At 38.7% G+C, this 18,568-nt stretch overlaps 1 protein-coding gene across 2 annotated transcripts in view; it reads left to right on the forward strand.

Moving 5' to 3' along the window:
- SYT1 (synaptotagmin 1) overlaps positions 1–18,568 on the forward strand; it is a 557,800-nt gene that overhangs the window by 437,183 nt on the left and 102,049 nt on the right. For both annotated transcript variants that reach the window (XM_030323298.1, XM_030323299.1), the window contains exon 9: positions 15,801–15,918. In XM_030323298.1, the coding sequence (XP_030179158.1) occupies positions 15,801–15,918 (118 nt within the window). The remainder of the gene's footprint in view (positions 1–15,800; positions 15,919–18,568) is intronic.

The raw sequence follows: 18,568 nt of genomic DNA on the forward strand, positions 1-18,568 counted from the left end.
GGACTGTGCATGAGAAGGATTGTTTCTATTACCCACAATCTGATTTCACAGTGAAACTACCAAGCAGGTGCAACATTCTTGTAGCACAAAAAAAAAAAAAAAAAACAAAAAAAAAAAAAAAAAAACAAACAAACACTTCATCCCAAGTTCAGAATTCTTACAACTCCCATAACGTTCCATCCACAGAGGGTCATTATTCCCCTAAAAAGGACTAAAATGGCCAGAGTCATAACTGACTTTTATACCTATTCAGAAATTCAAATATTCCACCTCAGCTATTAGGTCATCAAGTAATGAGGATTCTTTTGCATCTCTACAAGATCCAGCTATTTGATGTCTAAAAAAAGATAATAATGAAGCAAAGAAGTAGGGGAAACTTTTTAAAAATGATTATTCTAATGATACTAAGCTAGCAAGAAAAATATTAATACCTTTCAGTTAAATCTTTTATACCCTTGATCTCATTTTATTCTTACCATATGTCATAAAAGGTAGCTGAGTTATTATATATAAAACGAGTTACAATTTCTATCCAACCATCAAACTAAAGAAATTTCCAGTGTTACTCATGTATCATTTTTAAAGCCTACTCAATCTTGCCAACTTGTAATTGTTTTCTCTTTGGCTCTTTTACATTTTTACCCTGCCAAGTTATTTTCCCAATGATCTTCATCCATTGTCTTCGGTATACCTACTCTCCCAGGAAGTTTGATCCCCAAAATCCTACTTCCACTTTTTGCTTTTAATCAGAAATCCAAATGATACCTTAACTCTAAAGAAAGTTTATCAGCTATGTGCTAGACATAGGGTTTTCTTCTCTATCACTAGTGCATACAACACAGCCTTTCACTTCCACTCCCCCTCAGTCTTGACCAACTAATTCCAAACTTTTTCTACGCTAGCACAAAAATTAAGAATTGCCATTTTTCTCTTTCCTGTGCCCTTCTACAGTAAGACACCATCTTTCTCGACCTGTAACTTTATACTGACCTTTAGCCATATGGCAAACACAGTGTTAGTCAAAACAGATTAAAATCCAGACCTTACTTAATGAAAGTGGCAGACAGAAGCAGCAGACATCTAGAGTATAATATTACAAGTCTATTCTGAGTTTGCAAAGGTTGATCGTGGAAACACAAAGAGGGAAGAAGGGCCAAACTCTGAGTGTAGTCAGGGTAAGACACCTAAAGAGATAACAGTTGAGAAGTAAGTAGGAATGCAGTAGAAAAACAAAGGAAGGAAGGTTATACTGGGCAAAGGAACCAATATGTTCAAAGACTGAAGGCACAGTAACAGGGCAGTCAAGAACATGCAAGTATAGTTCTTGCTCTATTTCCTGCAACCCCAAATGAAATTGCTTTCATGTAGCAACATCTCTGCTGTATACATCTACTTTGATACTACTTTGTACAGTACTTTTTTAATTTTCCTTTTTAGGTCTATGGCCTTTATCTTGTATTCTGGCGTCATTTTCATGGATGCCCTTTGTATTTTCAAACATCTTTTCAAAAGAGACCACCATTTCCAAGAGTCTATCTAAAGGATGGTTGTGTTTAACCTGGATTCTTGCATTTCTGCTGTCTTAATTCTCTTTGCTCATCAAGATTACGAGAGCCAGGTGCATTCACAAACCTGGTCTTTTCTAACTTTTCTCCTTTTCACTACACATTCACACCCACCTCTAACCCATGTTTTCCCTTTCCAAGAACCCATTCCCCCACTCTAGGTGGTACCCTTCCCCCTACAGATGAGTATCAATACCCCCCCCCCACACACACACACACACAACCAATCCCTTCTGAGCATTAACTTCCCTCTTGCCTTATTGTAGACAATGAGAATAAATTTTCCCCCTTTCAGTCAATAATAGTTTCCTACATCTCCCCCAAAAGTCCCCAAAAGCAACTTTCAGGGGCAACCTACCCCAAAACACGTACCTTCCCTTCTTGCTAACCTCCTCGTGCTACCTTGTTCTTATCTAAGACTTTTTATCTTCAGGCATTTTTTTCTCATATGATTTGCTGACACACATGTAAAGGACATCTCTAGCTGTTCCCACCACCACCAGAATGCATCTCTGCCCTGGATAACAAGTAACTGGAAGATAGAGTGCCCACGTTCCTCTCAATGGGCTTCCTACTTTACACTTTTCTATTTCCCTATCCTAATGTCAAATCTCCCAGCTGCCATTAGTGAAGCTTCAATAGATCACAGTATTTTTTTCCCCTAATGAGGCTGTCGTAACCTGTATCTCCCGTTTCAATCCTGAAGAGAACCAAGAGCGTTTTAGCTTGCTCAGGGAAATCACCACAGTGTCTTGTGCTTTTCCCTCTGACACAGTCTACAAGATATATCCATCTTCTCTGCCATCTGAGGTTCACATCAATTCTTTATTTCTGTGAACTTGAATGACTGCAAATATGTCTCCTGGGTTCTTCCCCGTTGAACTAGTAATTAAGGTCCCACCCTCATGGCATCTCACCAGGCAGGTCTCATCCCTTATGAAGTGAATCCACATAAAAACCTTTCAAAATCCTCCCACTGCTTTTCCTCACCGTTCCCAAGTTGTTTTATTTTCCTTATCTTCTCTCTTCCTTCTGCCCTCTTTATAATGGAAAATGAAATAGATGAACATTTTCTTCTTTACCCTCTTCCGTGGATTTTTTTCTCTCTATTCTATTCGTTTCTCTGGTTTTCTCCCCTGCCCAATTCATCAGCTTTTCTTCCCTGTCTTCTCTTTTTTCCAAGGCTTCCATTTGCTATGGACAGACCCACAACCAGCTGAAGCCAGAGTGGAGAAGCTGGGTTGGCCCCCTCTGACCTCCCTAACCTTGCTTTTAAGTAGCTTTTCTCCCCTCACCAGTTTCTCTAACTCGCCTGTCTATACCACGCTCTTTTTATCACCTTCCTTTGGTTCTCTCCCAGATTTCATGTTCGCCCCCCTCTCACATGTAGGTCTTATGTAATCCTCACAGAAAGATACGGCAAGTGCTACTTATCTAATTCAACAGTAAGGGAAGAATTTGCTTAGAGCACCCCCTTGAGCTGGTTAGTGGCACAGCTTGGGTCTGCTCAGCATTCACCTTCTCTTTTACCCCTTTATGAGGAAGAGAAGGAAAACCTTCCTGCACCAATGATGTGAATTGGTGAGGCACTGCCCTTCCTTCCAGATTTCTTCTTAGTCACCAACATCCTGTAACTAAAAAGGGGAAAGTATTCTTTGGATAAAACAACACCCTGGCTGGGGCGCCTGGGTGGCGCAGTCGGTTAAGCGTCCGACTTCAGCCAGGTCACGATCTCGCGGTCCGTGAGTTCGAGCCCCGCGTCGGGCTCTGGGCTGATGGCTCAGAGCCTGGAGCCTGTTTCCGATTCTGTGTCTCCCTCTCTCTCTGCCCCTCCCCCGTTCATGCTCTGTCTCTCTCTGTCCCAAAAATAAATAAAAACGTTGAAAAAAAAAAAAAAAACACCCTGGCTACTGAGCTTTGTCTGTCAAGATCCTATTCCCCCATAGTATCCCCTCAAGTTGGTCAGGATACACAAGTAAACGTAACTACAAGTGACAGAAGGTCAGGATACAAAGTCTTTGCAGTTTTGCTTAGTATACTAGTAAAAATTTAATGCTGCAATATTAACATAAGCCTATGTAGAAATCATTCAAATGTGTATGTCTGCCACTGGAGATAACACTTCTCAGGGTCAAAAGTGCCAAACAATGCCTTCCACGGATTACCTGGCATTGTTTTGTTTTGTTTTTTATGAATGTTCCAAGATCAATGACCCACCTTCTAGATAAAAGGAAACACTGTAAATAATTAAGTGCACAGATCAAATTCGCATTTTTATTTAGAAATATATTGCCCATATTTCAAAATTACTTGGTGTCTACATTTTACTATAGAAGATTAAAATAGTTATTTGAATTATCAGAACTAGTGTTAACAGTCCACTTTACCCAAGAGCCTCAAAGTCCCTTTAAGACAAGAATGGAATATTTAAAATTGGGCCTGACCCCTGCCCTCCCTAAAAAAAAAAAAAAAAAAAAAAAAAAAAAAAAAAATCAAGGACATGTAGTTAACATAGGGAGAACATTAAAGAAACAAGGCAACTTGGTAAAGGTTTGTCTTTGGATACCTTCCCAACTATTTTCCATTATTTCCCTTCTTCACGTGTCCTCCTACAATTGGTCATTTACCTGGATTCCCATTATGCCCTCCTCTAAAGCAGCATCTCAACTTATAGACAACCACAATCGTCTCCAGTTGTGCCCATCTCCACTCAGACAAATCTTCCATAACCAAAAAAAACTATCAAAATTTAATACCAAAATGGATTGTTATATCATCCACTAGGGGGCAAAACAGCATTTCATATCACTTTAAAGGGCTTCTAGAGATCTGAAGCTTCAGCAAAAGGGAACGAATGATGATATTTCAGGCACCACAGCGTATGACAGCATGAAGAATCTTTTGACAAGGGCATTTCTGGTACTCCCTTTCCATTCTCTGTTCTGTTCACACTCCCTTACCCTACACACGAAATTCACATATAAAATTAACCACAACAAGTTCCTCTACCTTCTCCATAGTGGTTCTTCCTAAAACATGTTTCTGCAATGGCATTTACCATTTTATGTTGAACTTTTGTTTTATGCCTATTCTCCCTAGCACAGAGTAAGTTTAAGGGCAAGAACAAGTTTTAATCAGCCCTTTTTTCCCCAGCACCTTGCACCATGACTGACATACTGAAAATATAAAATAAGGGCTTGGTAAACTGAATTAAGATTAAGACTAAGTGTTGCTCATTTTCTACAAACCACAGAAAGTGGAATAGATTACTAATCCTACTTCTAAATAGATTCTGACAAGCAGTGAGTAGTCTGTGACAGAGTGGAGCCTTCAGTAAACATGTATTCATTCTTGGGCTCAATAATTATGTACCAACCATCTTCTATGTGCCAAGCAGTATGCATATGGATGAAAGGACACGATGCAAAGATGATCAAATTCATGGGACTGGGATACAATGCAAAAAAATGTGATTATAATTATTGTACATGATTATAATATATGATTATTATAGTCAGTATTTCAAAGGAAACATTGGGGGGGGCTACTATAGAATATATAAGAAGAGCCTTATTTAGTCTGGTGAATCAAGGTTTCTCTAAATGAATTTTGAAATGAGGTCTGAAAGATGAATAAAAGTTAACTAAGCAAAAGGGAAAATAACAAGAGGACAGAGTGTGTCAAGAAAAAGGAACAGTTTATGTGATGGTTTTGAGAATATTCCAACTGATGGCAAAGATGTGGGTCTTTATCTCGGGAGAGACATGATACCTACCTGAGGGTTTTGAGATCTGTTATTTATAAGGTGATTCTGCTCACTCTATTTCAGGAATAAATTTAAGGAAACCAACTAAGACTACTGGAAAAATCTAGATGACCAATTATTGGATTAGAGTGATGAATATTCTCATATTGGAATATGAAATTTATTGGGTAGGAATGAAAACAAGTGAACCCACCTGAGAGATTTCTAACAGATAAAAATCTGAACTCTAAGGAAATCAATGGTAATGCCCATTTTTCTGGACTGAGCAACTAGCTGGATGCAGGTACCAATTACTGAAATAGAGTGAGAAAGATTTGTGAGGAAGATCATGAATTCCATTTTTGGCACTTGAGTCAAAGATGTGTGTGAAATATTCTCATGTGGAAATGACAAGTAGGCAGCTGGATATATGAGTCTGGAGCTCAGACAAAATATCTCAAGTCAAGATACAAACTTGGCACTTGACAATCACTTCTACATTGTTACTAAAGCCATAGACTGTGGTAATACATGCATATTTCGTTTCACTGCACTTCACTTTATCGAGATTCCTACAAATTGAAGGTTTGTGAAGCAAGTCTATCAATGCCATTTTTCCAACAGCATTTGCTCACTTCGTATCTCTGTCACATTTTGGTAATTCTTGTAATATTTTGAACTTTTTCATTGTATTTGTTATGGTGACCCTGTGGTCAGTGATTACAGTTTGCAGAGAACTCAGGTGATGGTCAGCATTTTTAGTAGTAAACAATTTAATTAAGGTATAAAAAAGAATTTAATTAAGGTACATACATTTTTAGGCATGTTGCTGCACACTGAATCGACTACAGTATAGTATATACTTTTAGATGCACTGGGAAACCAAAAAATTCATTTGATTCGCTTTATTTGTGATATCTGCTTTATTGTGGCAGTCTGGAACTGAACTTGCAAGATCTCCAGGGTATGCCTCTATTAGTTTATGAAGAAAAGAAATGGGCTAAGACCAAAGCTTGAGAAAGACCAAGACCAAATATGAGTTGCCAGAGGGCAGATAAACCAATCAATAAGGCACTGTATTACAGAACCCAAGGAAGAGAGGGATGTCAACAAATCTGCCTAGACCTCAGGTTACAAAAATATTTATGGCTACAATGAAGATCATTTGAAACCCTAGCAGAAGCCGTTTCAATAAAATGGAGAGTAAAATCAGTGGAACATGAATAAATAGGGACAGTGATTATCACCAATTCATTCAAGAAGTTTGGCTCTGAAAAGGAGCAGAGGGATGTGGTACTACCTAGAAAAGAGGGCAGTTAAAATAGGATTTTTGTTAAAATGTAGTATATGAGTGTTTGCTATTCTATGTGTCAGGCACTCTTGTAACTACTTTGCCTTATATTTTACGATGTTTATTTTGCCCATTGGATTTTTTCATGCTGTATTGTGTCCCAGTGTCTGGAACAGTGCCTGACATCTACGAGATGTCCAATAAATATCCGTTGCATGACCAACTAGTAAATGCCCACCTCAGTTCACTGCTCTGCAGTGTACTGTGCTGTTACTTATTTTTAATAGGCATTTTGATTTTCTACTTTAATCATTCTTGTTTTGACATCAGAATATCTATGTTTCCATTATTTCTAATAAGACTACACATGTATTTCTTAGTCACAATAAATTAAAAGGAAATTTTGAAGATCTAAATCATAAAGCTGATATCCGTCTTTGATTACATGAATTTTAAACTTGGAGAAGAGTAATTTGGTTTAAGCAGTTACAGGACTTTGTAGGTGCATCCTTGTGTCTAGAACATTTTTGCCCTCTTCTTCACATGGTTCACACCAAATCTTCCTGTTGACCTTTCTATCTCAGCTCAGGCACTCAGTAGGACATTTACTTATCAGTCCCGCTTTCGCCCTGCATTATGTACTAGCTCTGATTGAAAGGGGAGAGCTAGGAGATTTGTTTTAAAGCTATATTTGCAAGGGAAGCACGTTAGTTTTACAAAGAATATGCACTTGGCATGGCCCAAGAAACTGTGATTATTAGGGATAAAGATCTCCAATTAAAGTCCTCCCCTCCTCAGTTCTGTTACTAGACCCTAGAGGGTTTCAACCTTCTCCTCTTTGCTCCCATGGCATTGGTGCAGTTGAACTGTATTATTATTCTCCATCTGCATCTGTCACTCCAGTGACAGAAGGTCACTACATTTGCAAGTTCATAAAGTCCTCCTACTCATCTAAGTATCCATGGAGCCTAGAAAAGTCTATAGTGCAACCTATTTTTCTTTAAATAAGGAATGAAGGAGTAATTGAATGAGTACAGAATTAATAGGTTATATATAGTATCTTCATAAAATAAGTATTCAAAGACACAACATACAGTCTCATTCACCTGAGCAATTTACTGTGTATTTGTACACTAGGCCAGATTTAGTCTTTTCAGCCTGGATACATCCATAGCAACATTTCATACTGTGACCATCTGGACTATTAGATGTAAATACTGATTTGGCAGATACTTCAGTGATATGAGTATAGTTGTGGGAATAAAATGAATTTGAAAGCTACCACCACCCAAAGGATATATTTAAAGCAAGTCTTATTAAGATGAAAAACTTGACATTATCCCTTTTTAACTGGAGAATGTCCTAGTATTTTCATAAATGAAGAATATGCAAATAATCTGAATTTTCATTTCAAAAATTTTAGGCTGCCATTTTTTATTTGTCACCTTTAAATAGACTCCCAACCTCAGAGAAAAACCCTCAACTCAGAGAAGCTATCACCAACTTGACACACAGAAAAATCTTAAGATTAACATAAATAGAATATGTCCTTGTAAAATGTCACAGCATTAAGTCAATTCAGGTACCTTTTTAAAACTCATTCTAAAGTACAGCATTTCCAACAAGCTCGTGAACTTAGCTCCACTTGCAAAGGTCACTAAAGTGAACCCTTCTTTTTATATATAAAATGATGGATGGTGCTACAGAAGCCATCAAATAAATATTCATTTTAAATCAAGCTTTTTATTTATCCATTGTAGATGACCTCTGTTCTAATATCTATATGTAATGTTTTTCAAAAAGTAAAGGCATTGCTGTAGTTGTCTATTAAATCATTAATTTGTGTCTATTATATTCAGTGGCTGCTTTAAAAAAAAAAAAAACGGAATTGTCAAGCTTCTCAGAACAAAGGTTCTTTCTGATTGTCAGCTCCGTATTCTAAAAGAGCAGGTTAATTTCTCTGAATCTCACAGTTGGAACTTTCTCACACTAACTGGCAGTTTCCACCTAGTGATCAAGGCAATTGACTAAAATAAATTATACATAAAGCTGAAATTCCTAATAGTAATAAGGCCCCTTCGTGAGATAATCACACCAGCAAAAGCACTCATCTGTCGGCTGCAACTCTATAGGATTTCAAAATTATCTTATAAAAACTACATTTCCAGAAATGTTTTCATTTCTAGTTTTATGAAAGGCCTAACATGGCAATGTCTATGGCAGCAGACACAAAGAAGGAGCTCCAAATATAGTCATTAGTTGACTCTTTGATTAAACTGGATATACTGTTGATAAAGCACTAGTGTCTGTGCTGTTTATGCAGCAAAAAGTTTGGTGAGGCTCTCATTTCAAAACAATCAACAGTTATTTATACTACCTAATAAGGTAGATCATGAGGGCTTATCAAGTACAATCCCTGTCCTTCTGGGGTTTAAGATGAGGGAAACTGACATATGAAATGGGGGGGGGGAATCATCTCTAGGCACTATGCTGCTGGCCATAAAGTGATCACTAGCAGAAATGTATACAGGCTAGAATAGTAAAAAGATACTTTGTTAAAAAGATGCAGACTTGGACTAAGGCCTGAAGGTCAAGGGTAGTAATTTTATTAGGCAAACAGCCCTAAATATATTGCAGATGGATTTCCTGACTGCAAAAAACTTGGTGGTAAGAAGTAATAGAAGAAATGTAGTCATTGTTTTGGTGAACTGCCCCCCCACCCACCCCCACCCCCACACACACCGCAATCTTGTACCATCTTTATGGACAAATTATTTACTTCACTGGCTGCCCAGAGCATTGATGGCTGATATTTACTCCACTGGCTGCCCAGAGCATTGATGGCTCATAACTGGGTCCCTCCTTCTCAGCATCGCCCTCAGCAGAAAAGACCCCCTGGTCCAAGATGTGGGGACTGTCCACAATGAATGACTGGTGGATTCAGGAGCATAAAAATTTCACCCCTTTTAAGAATTCATAATGTATCTGAAGTGCTGTCCCAGCTCCAGAGCTCCCCATAGGATTGGCTGAGGTCTTTGATAGGACTGCATCATAGCCCAACATTTCCACCTGTGCAATTCTGCTTCCTGCACTTGCACACACATGTTGACCCAAAGGACACACCACAATAAATCTCCTGCCTTCAAATCTGAGTCTGTTTCCCTGGAGAACTTGACCTGTAGCAATAAAGGATAATGTGGGGAGCAATCTGACTGTATTTGATGGAAGGGACTCTAAGTTTATTCATACAAGAGGCATATATGGACCTTGACTCTGTGCCAGCCACTATTCTAGGGCTTAGAACATAGCCATGAGAAGAACAATTCTCTTGTAAACCTATTCTAGTGGGGAAAACCTAAACAAACATAAAGGAACTTTAAGGGACATATGGTAGGATGAAAAAGAAGCAGGGCAAGAGGACAAGTAGTGTGTATATTTAGGACCAGATAGGACCTTATATAGGATGGCCATATAAAAATTCTAAAGAAGTGACACAGGATCAGAAAGCTGAATAAACTAATAGAACAACCCATGATAGTATCTGGGGGAAGAATATTGCAGATAGAAAGAACAGTAAGGCCAAAGGCCCTGAGGTAGAAGTGTGCCTGGCATATGTTGAGAAGAGAAAGATCAGGAGCACTGTACGAAGCAGAGGGTCAGACCACATGGGCCTTCTTGTCCGAGGAATACGGAGGATTCTAGGGGAAATGAGAAGACATGAAAGGGCTCTAAATAGGGACAGTCTCATGATTAGATTTCCATTTTAAAAGGATCCCTTTACCTCATAGGTGAGAAAAACTCTAGGAAGGAGCAAGAGTGGAAGCAGAAAGGCTATTAGGAGGCTATCAGAGAGGTGTAGGCCAGGAATGAGAACTTGGGCCTAAGGTTATAAATCATAACAGTTTGCCTGGGACTGAGGTTTTTCAGGGTATACAGGAATTTTAAGGCTAAAACCGAGAGTCTTTTGCAAATCAATGCTTTTGTTCTCCCTACCTGTACTAGAGTGAAGGCCTTTAAGTAGGGAGAAGAGGTCAGATTCAAAATAGATTCTGAAGGTTGAGCAGATAGTGAAGTAGAAGGAGAAGGTTTGGATAGTTAGTGCAGAGACAAAGTACAGAGTTTCTTGAAAGTCAGGAAAATGGCATTGGTAAATAGTCTTTGGAGAAACTATGACTAATGAGATCTTTCATCAGACTGTTGCAGAAAAAACATGACCGAAGTGTCCAGAACTTGATCTCAAACAGTAGAGGTAGAAGTAATGAAGGTGGTGACAGTGATGGTGACAATGACAAATATCAGAGATGGAGGTCATATTGGAGGTAGAGGTGATGAGGGTAGAGGTCGCATTGATCATGATGGGGAAAAATTAAGTAAAATTTAAAAATCCAATTTGAGGAGCACCTGGGTGGATCAATCAGTTAAACATCCGACTCTTGGTTCCAGCTCAGGTCATGATCTCACAGTTCATGGGTTCGAGCCCCATGCCAGGCTCTGTGCTGACAGAGCAGAGCCTGCTTGGGATTCTCTCTCCCTCTCTCTGCCCCTCCCTCGCACTCACGTGCGCTCGCGCGCTCTCTCTCTCTCTCTCTCTCAAAATAAACATTTTTTAATCCAATTTGAGAGACATTGGCAAAGACAGAAATTTCAAGACGTATGGGCTGAAAGACTAAAGGAAAACAGAAGGAACATTGGTCACTGGAAACCAATTACTTAGAGACCCTAACAGAAAGGGGTATTGGAAATAATAGTCAAGGGGAGGATTTGGTAATGAACACATTTAGTTAGAATGAATTTAAAGTGAGAGTGGAGTATCTAAGTGGGTGGTCGGTTGGAGCATTAGTTTGTCATTCCAGATGCCAGTCTGACAATACAGAAAACTCATTATTTTGAGTCAAAGGACCTTGGTTCAGTTCTGCACTGAGATGCCCATGTAACCATATGTAACCTCTGGGTCTCAAACTCTTCATGAATAAAAGAGGCATAACAGTACCTACTGTTGTTGAGAAAAGACACAGAATTGTCAAGGACAAATAAGCATCTGAGATGTAGGTTTGGGGATCATCTTTCTCTGGAAGTTTTCCAAGAACCACTTATGTTTCTCATCACCAGAACCCCAATAAAGAAAACTTTTTTTTTTTTTAAGTGTAGAAAGTCTTGGTTTCTCAAACTTTAAAGTGATACATAATGAGGCTTACCATCAAAGGAGGCTATTGCTGGGGCACCTGGGAGACTCAGTCAGTTGAAACTTTTGGTTTCAGCTCAGATCATGGTCTCATGGTTCATGCCTTCAAGACCCACATCAGTCTCTGTACTGACAGTGCAGAGCTTGCTTGGGATTCTCTCTCTCCCTCTCTCTCTGCTCCTCCCCTGCTTGTTCTCTCTCTTCTCAAAATAAATAAGTAAAACTTTTAAAAAAAATTTTAAAGGAGCATATTGCTACCCAACCATCTTTCTTGCAAACTGACATGTGAAAACTATTAAGTAAGGGAGGTTGACATAAAACTGTCCACATACAACTATCAGATCATTCCAGTTCTTCTGTGTAAGTGACCAGAGATAAAACCTTCATAGGCTAGAACAAGACTCTAGGAACAGAAGTGCATCTCCATCTAATCACAGAAGTTCAGGGAAAGGTTTTATGGAGGAGAAGAAAATACTTGTTTTCCTACAAGTCATACTGGTAGGAGACCATCAATCTAAGATTCTAAAGTAACAGCACATGCTTACAACGTAAGCCTCAGACATAAGCCTGTTTCAGCCATGGCCAAATAGAACACACCTTCGGAAGAGGTCAGCTCCATGCAGAGCTCTGACAGCTATGTCCTTGGCGGGGTGGCATCAGAGCATCTCTAGGGTGCATATCTTGGCTCTTCTTGCTTCACATGAACTTAGGGTTCCCACCTCATCCACAACATATGAAAAACACACTGCGATCCTATTTAGAAATGCCTTAAACCAAGGGTCAAACCAGCATGTAACAGAAGTTACCCCAATTCTCAAATTTCGTTTTAGAGAATTATTAAAGCTACTTTTTTAAATGTTTATTTATTTACTTAGAGAGGGAGAGGGAGAGGGATAGAGAGCAGGGGAGGGGCAAAAAGAGAGGAAGAGAGAGAATCCCAGGCAGGCTACCCTATCAGTGCAGAGCCTGATGCAGGGCTCAAACCCATGAACCTCAAGATCATGACCTGGGCTGAAACCAAGAGTTGGATGCTCAATCGACTGAGTCACCCAGGTGCCTCTAAAGTTGCTTTTTAAGGAATTAGTAAAAGCATATACTTATACTCAGATAGTTACAACTCAAAAAATGTAACTAATAAGATAAAGGTTCATATGAATTGGATGCCTTCACCTTTTTCAAGAAAATGATGCCACAAAGAATACAAATTCCCAAATAATGACTAGCCTTCAAGTGGCCTACAGATCCAGAAGGAAGAAGATTTTCATACACTAAAAAGTAACTTCAATTGAATAAACATGTATTTTTAAAGTTACTAATTCGCCATACCAGTTATAGTTTTATAGCATGTGAAATCTCATACGTTCAAGTTCCTAAATTAAGGATTAAATGTAAATCCTTAACTGGTGCTAAATAAGCATTTTTCCATATTTCCTTTCTCCCAAAACATCCATCTTTATTCACCACCCCCCCCCCAAACATTCATTCTTCTTCCACTCCATAACTTTACAATTACAGGTAACTACACACTTCTCCTACCTGAGGCATGGGAGGTTCAAACTCTGTAACCACTCCCTTTCAAACTAGATATTATGCAAAATCTTAAAAACTCCTTATGTTTCATAAGATTGAATAATAAAGAAGTATTAGAACAAAGATAAGTTGTGATGTTTCTTGAAACAACTGAGATGCCATAAACTGTATCTTTAGACTGGACTATAAAAGAGGTGCTGTTTAAGAGAGAACAGTCATATCTAAAGCGCCTAACTAGAACGGTTAGAGTCACCTGGTTCTGCAAGACAGTGAGTGCCCCAGGGAGGGTACTGTGGCAAAAAGATAGAATCCTGCAAAATGAATCCTCCTAATGAGTATTTTTGAACAGCAATTTTGTTCATTTATATTTCTCTTATAAGGTTCAGATGAATCTGTCCACACCCTGTATTAATTTCTAGGGTATTGATTCCCATTCTGTATTTTCAGACTATGAAATGGAATTTATTCTACCAGATTCTCTTCATGTATAAATTAATTCCTAGAGAATAAGTAGGCATCTCAGGTGAATTTAGCACATTACAAGTTACTATTATCTACATTAGTGGAAGGGAGATATGACCTAGGTAATTCAAAACAGCGATATTATCTAAAATTTCCATTTATTTACTTTTTTGAGAATGCATGGAAAGTGATATTTCAGACAAGGACCAGTCTTCAAGGAGTTTACAGTCATATAGGAAAATTAAGACATGTGCATAATAAACAAAGAGTCCTTAGTGACAGAAGAGATGGATAAGATGCTATGAGGACTCAAGGAATCAATTGGGATTATAAACTCATATTATGTTTCCAATAAAGCATTACTTAAGCACAAACTCCTCTCTCTCTCTCTCTCTCTCTCTCTCTCTCTCTCTCTCTCTCATACACAGAGAATGTTATTTTTCACCTATAGATAAATCAGAACAGGTAGATTCCCTTTCCTTTTTAAAATATGGCTTTATGGCCAGTAAAAGGAATTACATTTCCTGAGGTTGTTAAATTACATCTAGGCAGTTATTTCTACACTGGAGACTTGGGCTGATTTAGCACATAAAGTTATCAATAAGGCCAAATACAGTCATAATAAGAACATAACATGAGAAGGCCTTCTGTACCTTATTCTTACATTGAGTCCAACTGCAGATGTCGGATACAACCATCATCTGTAGAATCAGAATTCACTTTTTTTTTGAGGGGGGGGGCAGGAAGGTATTCTAAGAAATAAACCTTGATTTGCCATAATACCTAATTTCCTGTGTCAGTAGTTTAGGGCACCTGGGTGGCTCAGTTAGTTGTCTGACTCTTGATTTTGGTTCAGGTGATGATCTCACAGTTTGCCGGATCAAGCCCCACATGGGGCTCTGCACTGATAGTGCTGAGCCTGCTTGGGATTCTCTCTCTCCCTGCTCCTTCCCTGCTCACTTTATTGCTCTCAAAATAAACTTAAAAATATAGTTTAGATCCTTCAGTCTCCCGCCCATTCTCATACTTACACATGTGAATGCAAGAATTCTACTCATGCTGAACAATATCATGGCTCTGAATTAGTTATCCTAAGAAGGTACTAAGGGGTGCGAACCCATAGGAGTTCTTTCTGAGAAAAAGTAAAACTTCTATATACCATCATTTTAAACTGAATCAAATGTTCAGAAATGTCAGAGTACAGGACTGGTGACTGTTCCTTAGGCCTAAAGTAGGAAAGCAATGAAATAACCTGAGGGGCTAGGAGGTGCTTTGTATGACTGTACATTTCAAATTTCCAACCTACTGCTTAGATTTGTACAAATAAAGGGAGAATAAGGGAATAGTCAGATCTCACTTGAAATGAGTAAAACTGAATGGGCAAAAACTTCTACTTGTTGCCCTTCCACTCCTAGGAATTCTGAATTTCTCATTAACGATTCAGTCCAAGGGCTCCTGGCTGGCTCACTTGGTAAATCATGTGACTCTTGCTCTCAAGATTGGGTGTAGAGCTTACTTGTAAATAAAAATGCCAAATTAAAAAAATTCTTTAAAAAAGTCAGTCTAACAGTAATACAAGTCCCCTTCCTAAAAATCTAAAGTAGTAGACATAATCCTATTTGAAAGGTAAAAAGACAAATTTAGGCAGATTGATTCTGCTAAAGGAGTGCTAGGCTCTTTTCAAAGCCATTTAATAAAGTTATGAAATTGTGCCAAAAGCATTGTGGTGCTATTCAGAGTGGAATTTCTAAAAATGTCATCTCAGTCTCATTTCCTGAACTGTTGAATTATGGATATATTTTGATGAATGATAAAGTATAGATGAGCTATTTAAAACTGAAATGGGTTACAATCACTCTTCAGATCTTAGTGAATGAAAGACCACTGGGTACATGCCAAGGAACCCGAGCACTTTCAAATTCTAATTGTCCTAATCTTCCTCCTGAGGAATTTGCAATGTATGTGTACAAACTATATTCACCTTCATTCACAGAGTCACTTATATTCTCTTATTGGTTTTCACAGCAAGAGAAACTGGGTGATATCTGCTTCTCCCTTCGCTATGTACCTACTGCTGGCAAGCTGACTGTGGTCATTCTGGAGGCAAAGAACCTGAAGAAGATGGATGTGGGTGGCTTATCTGGTAAGGCTGTGATGTTTACAGATTTGCTTGTTTTTAATGCTGTTTCATCATGGGTACCAGATGCATGGCATATATACTGTGGATCCTCTGTCCTTACTGATTACCATTTCCTTCCCATGGAGGCTGGAAGTGGTCTCAGAATTTATCCCAAGACAGTGCTCCAGAAGCCACTCTCACTTTATTGCAATTGGCATAAAAGATGAAGTCTATTTTCCTGTTTCATGGTCAGAGTATCAATCATCAGTTCTACAGCACTGAATGCCTCCCTCTTCCCTTTTTTTTTTTTTTTTTGCTTCTCTTAAAAGGCAATGCCTATGACCATTTTTTGTGGTAGTTGTTGTTTTTTGTGTTTTTTGTGTTTTTTTTTTACCAAAATTTACCTGTAACATAAAAATAATGTCTTAACCAAGCCTTATTTATGAGAGGGGCACCTGGGTGGCTCAGTCGGTTAAGCAGCCAGCTTCAGCTCAGGTCATGATCTCATGGTTTGAGAGTTCCAGCCCTGCATTGAGCTCTGTGCTGACAGCTCAGAGCCTGGAGTCTGCTTCCAATTCTGTCTCCCTTCTCTCTGCCCCTCCCCTGCTCACGCGCTCTCTCTCTCTCTCTCAAAAATAACCAAAAAAAAAAAATTTTTTTAAAGCCTTATTTATGAGGTATTTGATAGCCTAACATAGTTTTTAGTGATACTGTTTTATTAAAGATGCATTGTTTCAAATATAAATAAGCAATAAAACCTATTTGAGGGTGAATCCCCGTGGTAACACATTTATTTCTACAGTTTATGTTGGGGATGGAAGAGACCTTTGGATTTGAAGTTCTATATAACCCAAACTTATTTTTTCTTAAAAAAAAAACAAAAAAAAAAAACTATACTCTTCCTCAAAAGCAAAGCCAACTGAAGGATTTACACAACAGGATTTTTTAATTTTCTGTTCTGTGTAATTGTATTTTTAACTTTATAGTAAATTATTAAAGTAGGAGAAGTTTTCTTTATATGCCATAAGATCATCATAAATGGACTATGGCTGTCATTGTTTGTGACTGTGGGGTTAGAACCAACATTACTGGTTATTCAGTGTTATCTCTAATGAAAATATTGCAAACTTCAAAAGGTCGTCCCAATGCAGCATGGTCATTTTATATTCTAAAGCATAACAGCTCAAAAATGCTAACACTGAGTTTCCACTTACTGAACTACTAATTTGTCAACCAAATTCTCCTGGTATTTAAGTTTATTTCTCTTTATAAGTAAGTTGCCTGAGAAAGCTGCACTAATTCATACCACAAAGGCTCCACTGCAAAACCTACTACTTTCAGGGGCACCTGTGTGGCTCAGTCGGTTAAGCATCTGACTTCAGCTCAGGTCATGATCTCACGGTCCCTGAGTTTGAGCCTCGCATCAGGCTCTGTGCTGACAGCTCAGAACCTGGAGCCTGCTTCAGATTCTGTGTCTCCTTCTCTCTCTGACCCTCTCCCATTCATGCTCTGTCTCTATCTCAAAAATAAATAAACATTAAAAAAAAAAACTACTGCTCTCATTGCTTAAAGAATAATAGAGCAAATTTAAAGCAGTTTCCTCTAAAAATGTTTTAAAAATATCATGTGCCTAAGATGGAAAAATATATGCATGTATATATATGCATATGTCTATACACACATACCTTTTTTGGCTCTGTCCTTTGATATGGCCCAGAAACAAAGACTGACCCACTGGTAATGAGCACCCTTCACACCAGATACGGCTTGAAAATATGAAAATACAGTTTCTAATTAAAAGAACCTGGTATTTATTAAGGAAATGGTAGTTCCAGGTATGGTTCAGGAAATATACAAGCCTAGAATATCTCATCTCACCAGAAAGCAAGGAAGGTCTGAGAGTACAGGGGTCATGTCAAAAGACTTGGAAGCCACCCCTAAGACACTTCCACTGGCCAAAGATGTAGTCATTCGGGCACCAGTAATCTAATAAGTGTAGGGTATTCAAACCTAAACCAAAAGAGCATTTAATGTACAGAGAAATGTTTAGCTTTAAGAACAGTTCACTCCCAGGTAACTACTTAGTATCCTGAGGTAGAACTTCCAACACCTTTGACCTTTCTTTCCTTTGGGTCAATGGCCGAATCCCATGCTAGGTGGCTTCCTTGTATCCTCCCTCACGTGCTCCTTTTCCAACTCCCATGCCGACCATCTCCTCATTGCCTGTATCCTGCACTCCTCCAATCTCCCAATCCATCACATTCCCTTTCACAGAGTTCCAGAAGCGACTTAACCATGAAACCAATAAAACTTTAGGGTCCCTCATTTGTTCTGTCTCCTTCCAAGATCCTAAAAAGGAGTTCCCATGATCCCTGATATTTCACTCACAATTTGTCACAGTCTGGGTCTCCGACTTCTCTGCCACCATCCATCTCTTTTTGTTTAGCATCATCTGAGTGGCTACAAGCATTTCTGAGAGTTAGTAAAGAACAGAAGTTGGGTCTGGCAGAATATATTTATGTAGCTTGTAATCACTTCCATGTGTAATTGGATTATTGGTGGCTGCTGAGGAAAGAAAGGGCTGCTGGGAGGACTCCTAACCACTGCACCAACTCAGCATTGTGACATGAAAGGGGCAAGGCCAGAGTTCATATCCAATTTAGCATTCATGATT

The sequence above is a fragment of the Lynx canadensis genome, chromosome B4 (assembly GCF_007474595.2).
Source record: "Lynx canadensis isolate LIC74 chromosome B4, mLynCan4.pri.v2, whole genome shotgun sequence".
In the NCBI taxonomy this organism is placed as follows: Eukaryota; Metazoa; Chordata; class Mammalia; order Carnivora; family Felidae; genus Lynx; species Lynx canadensis.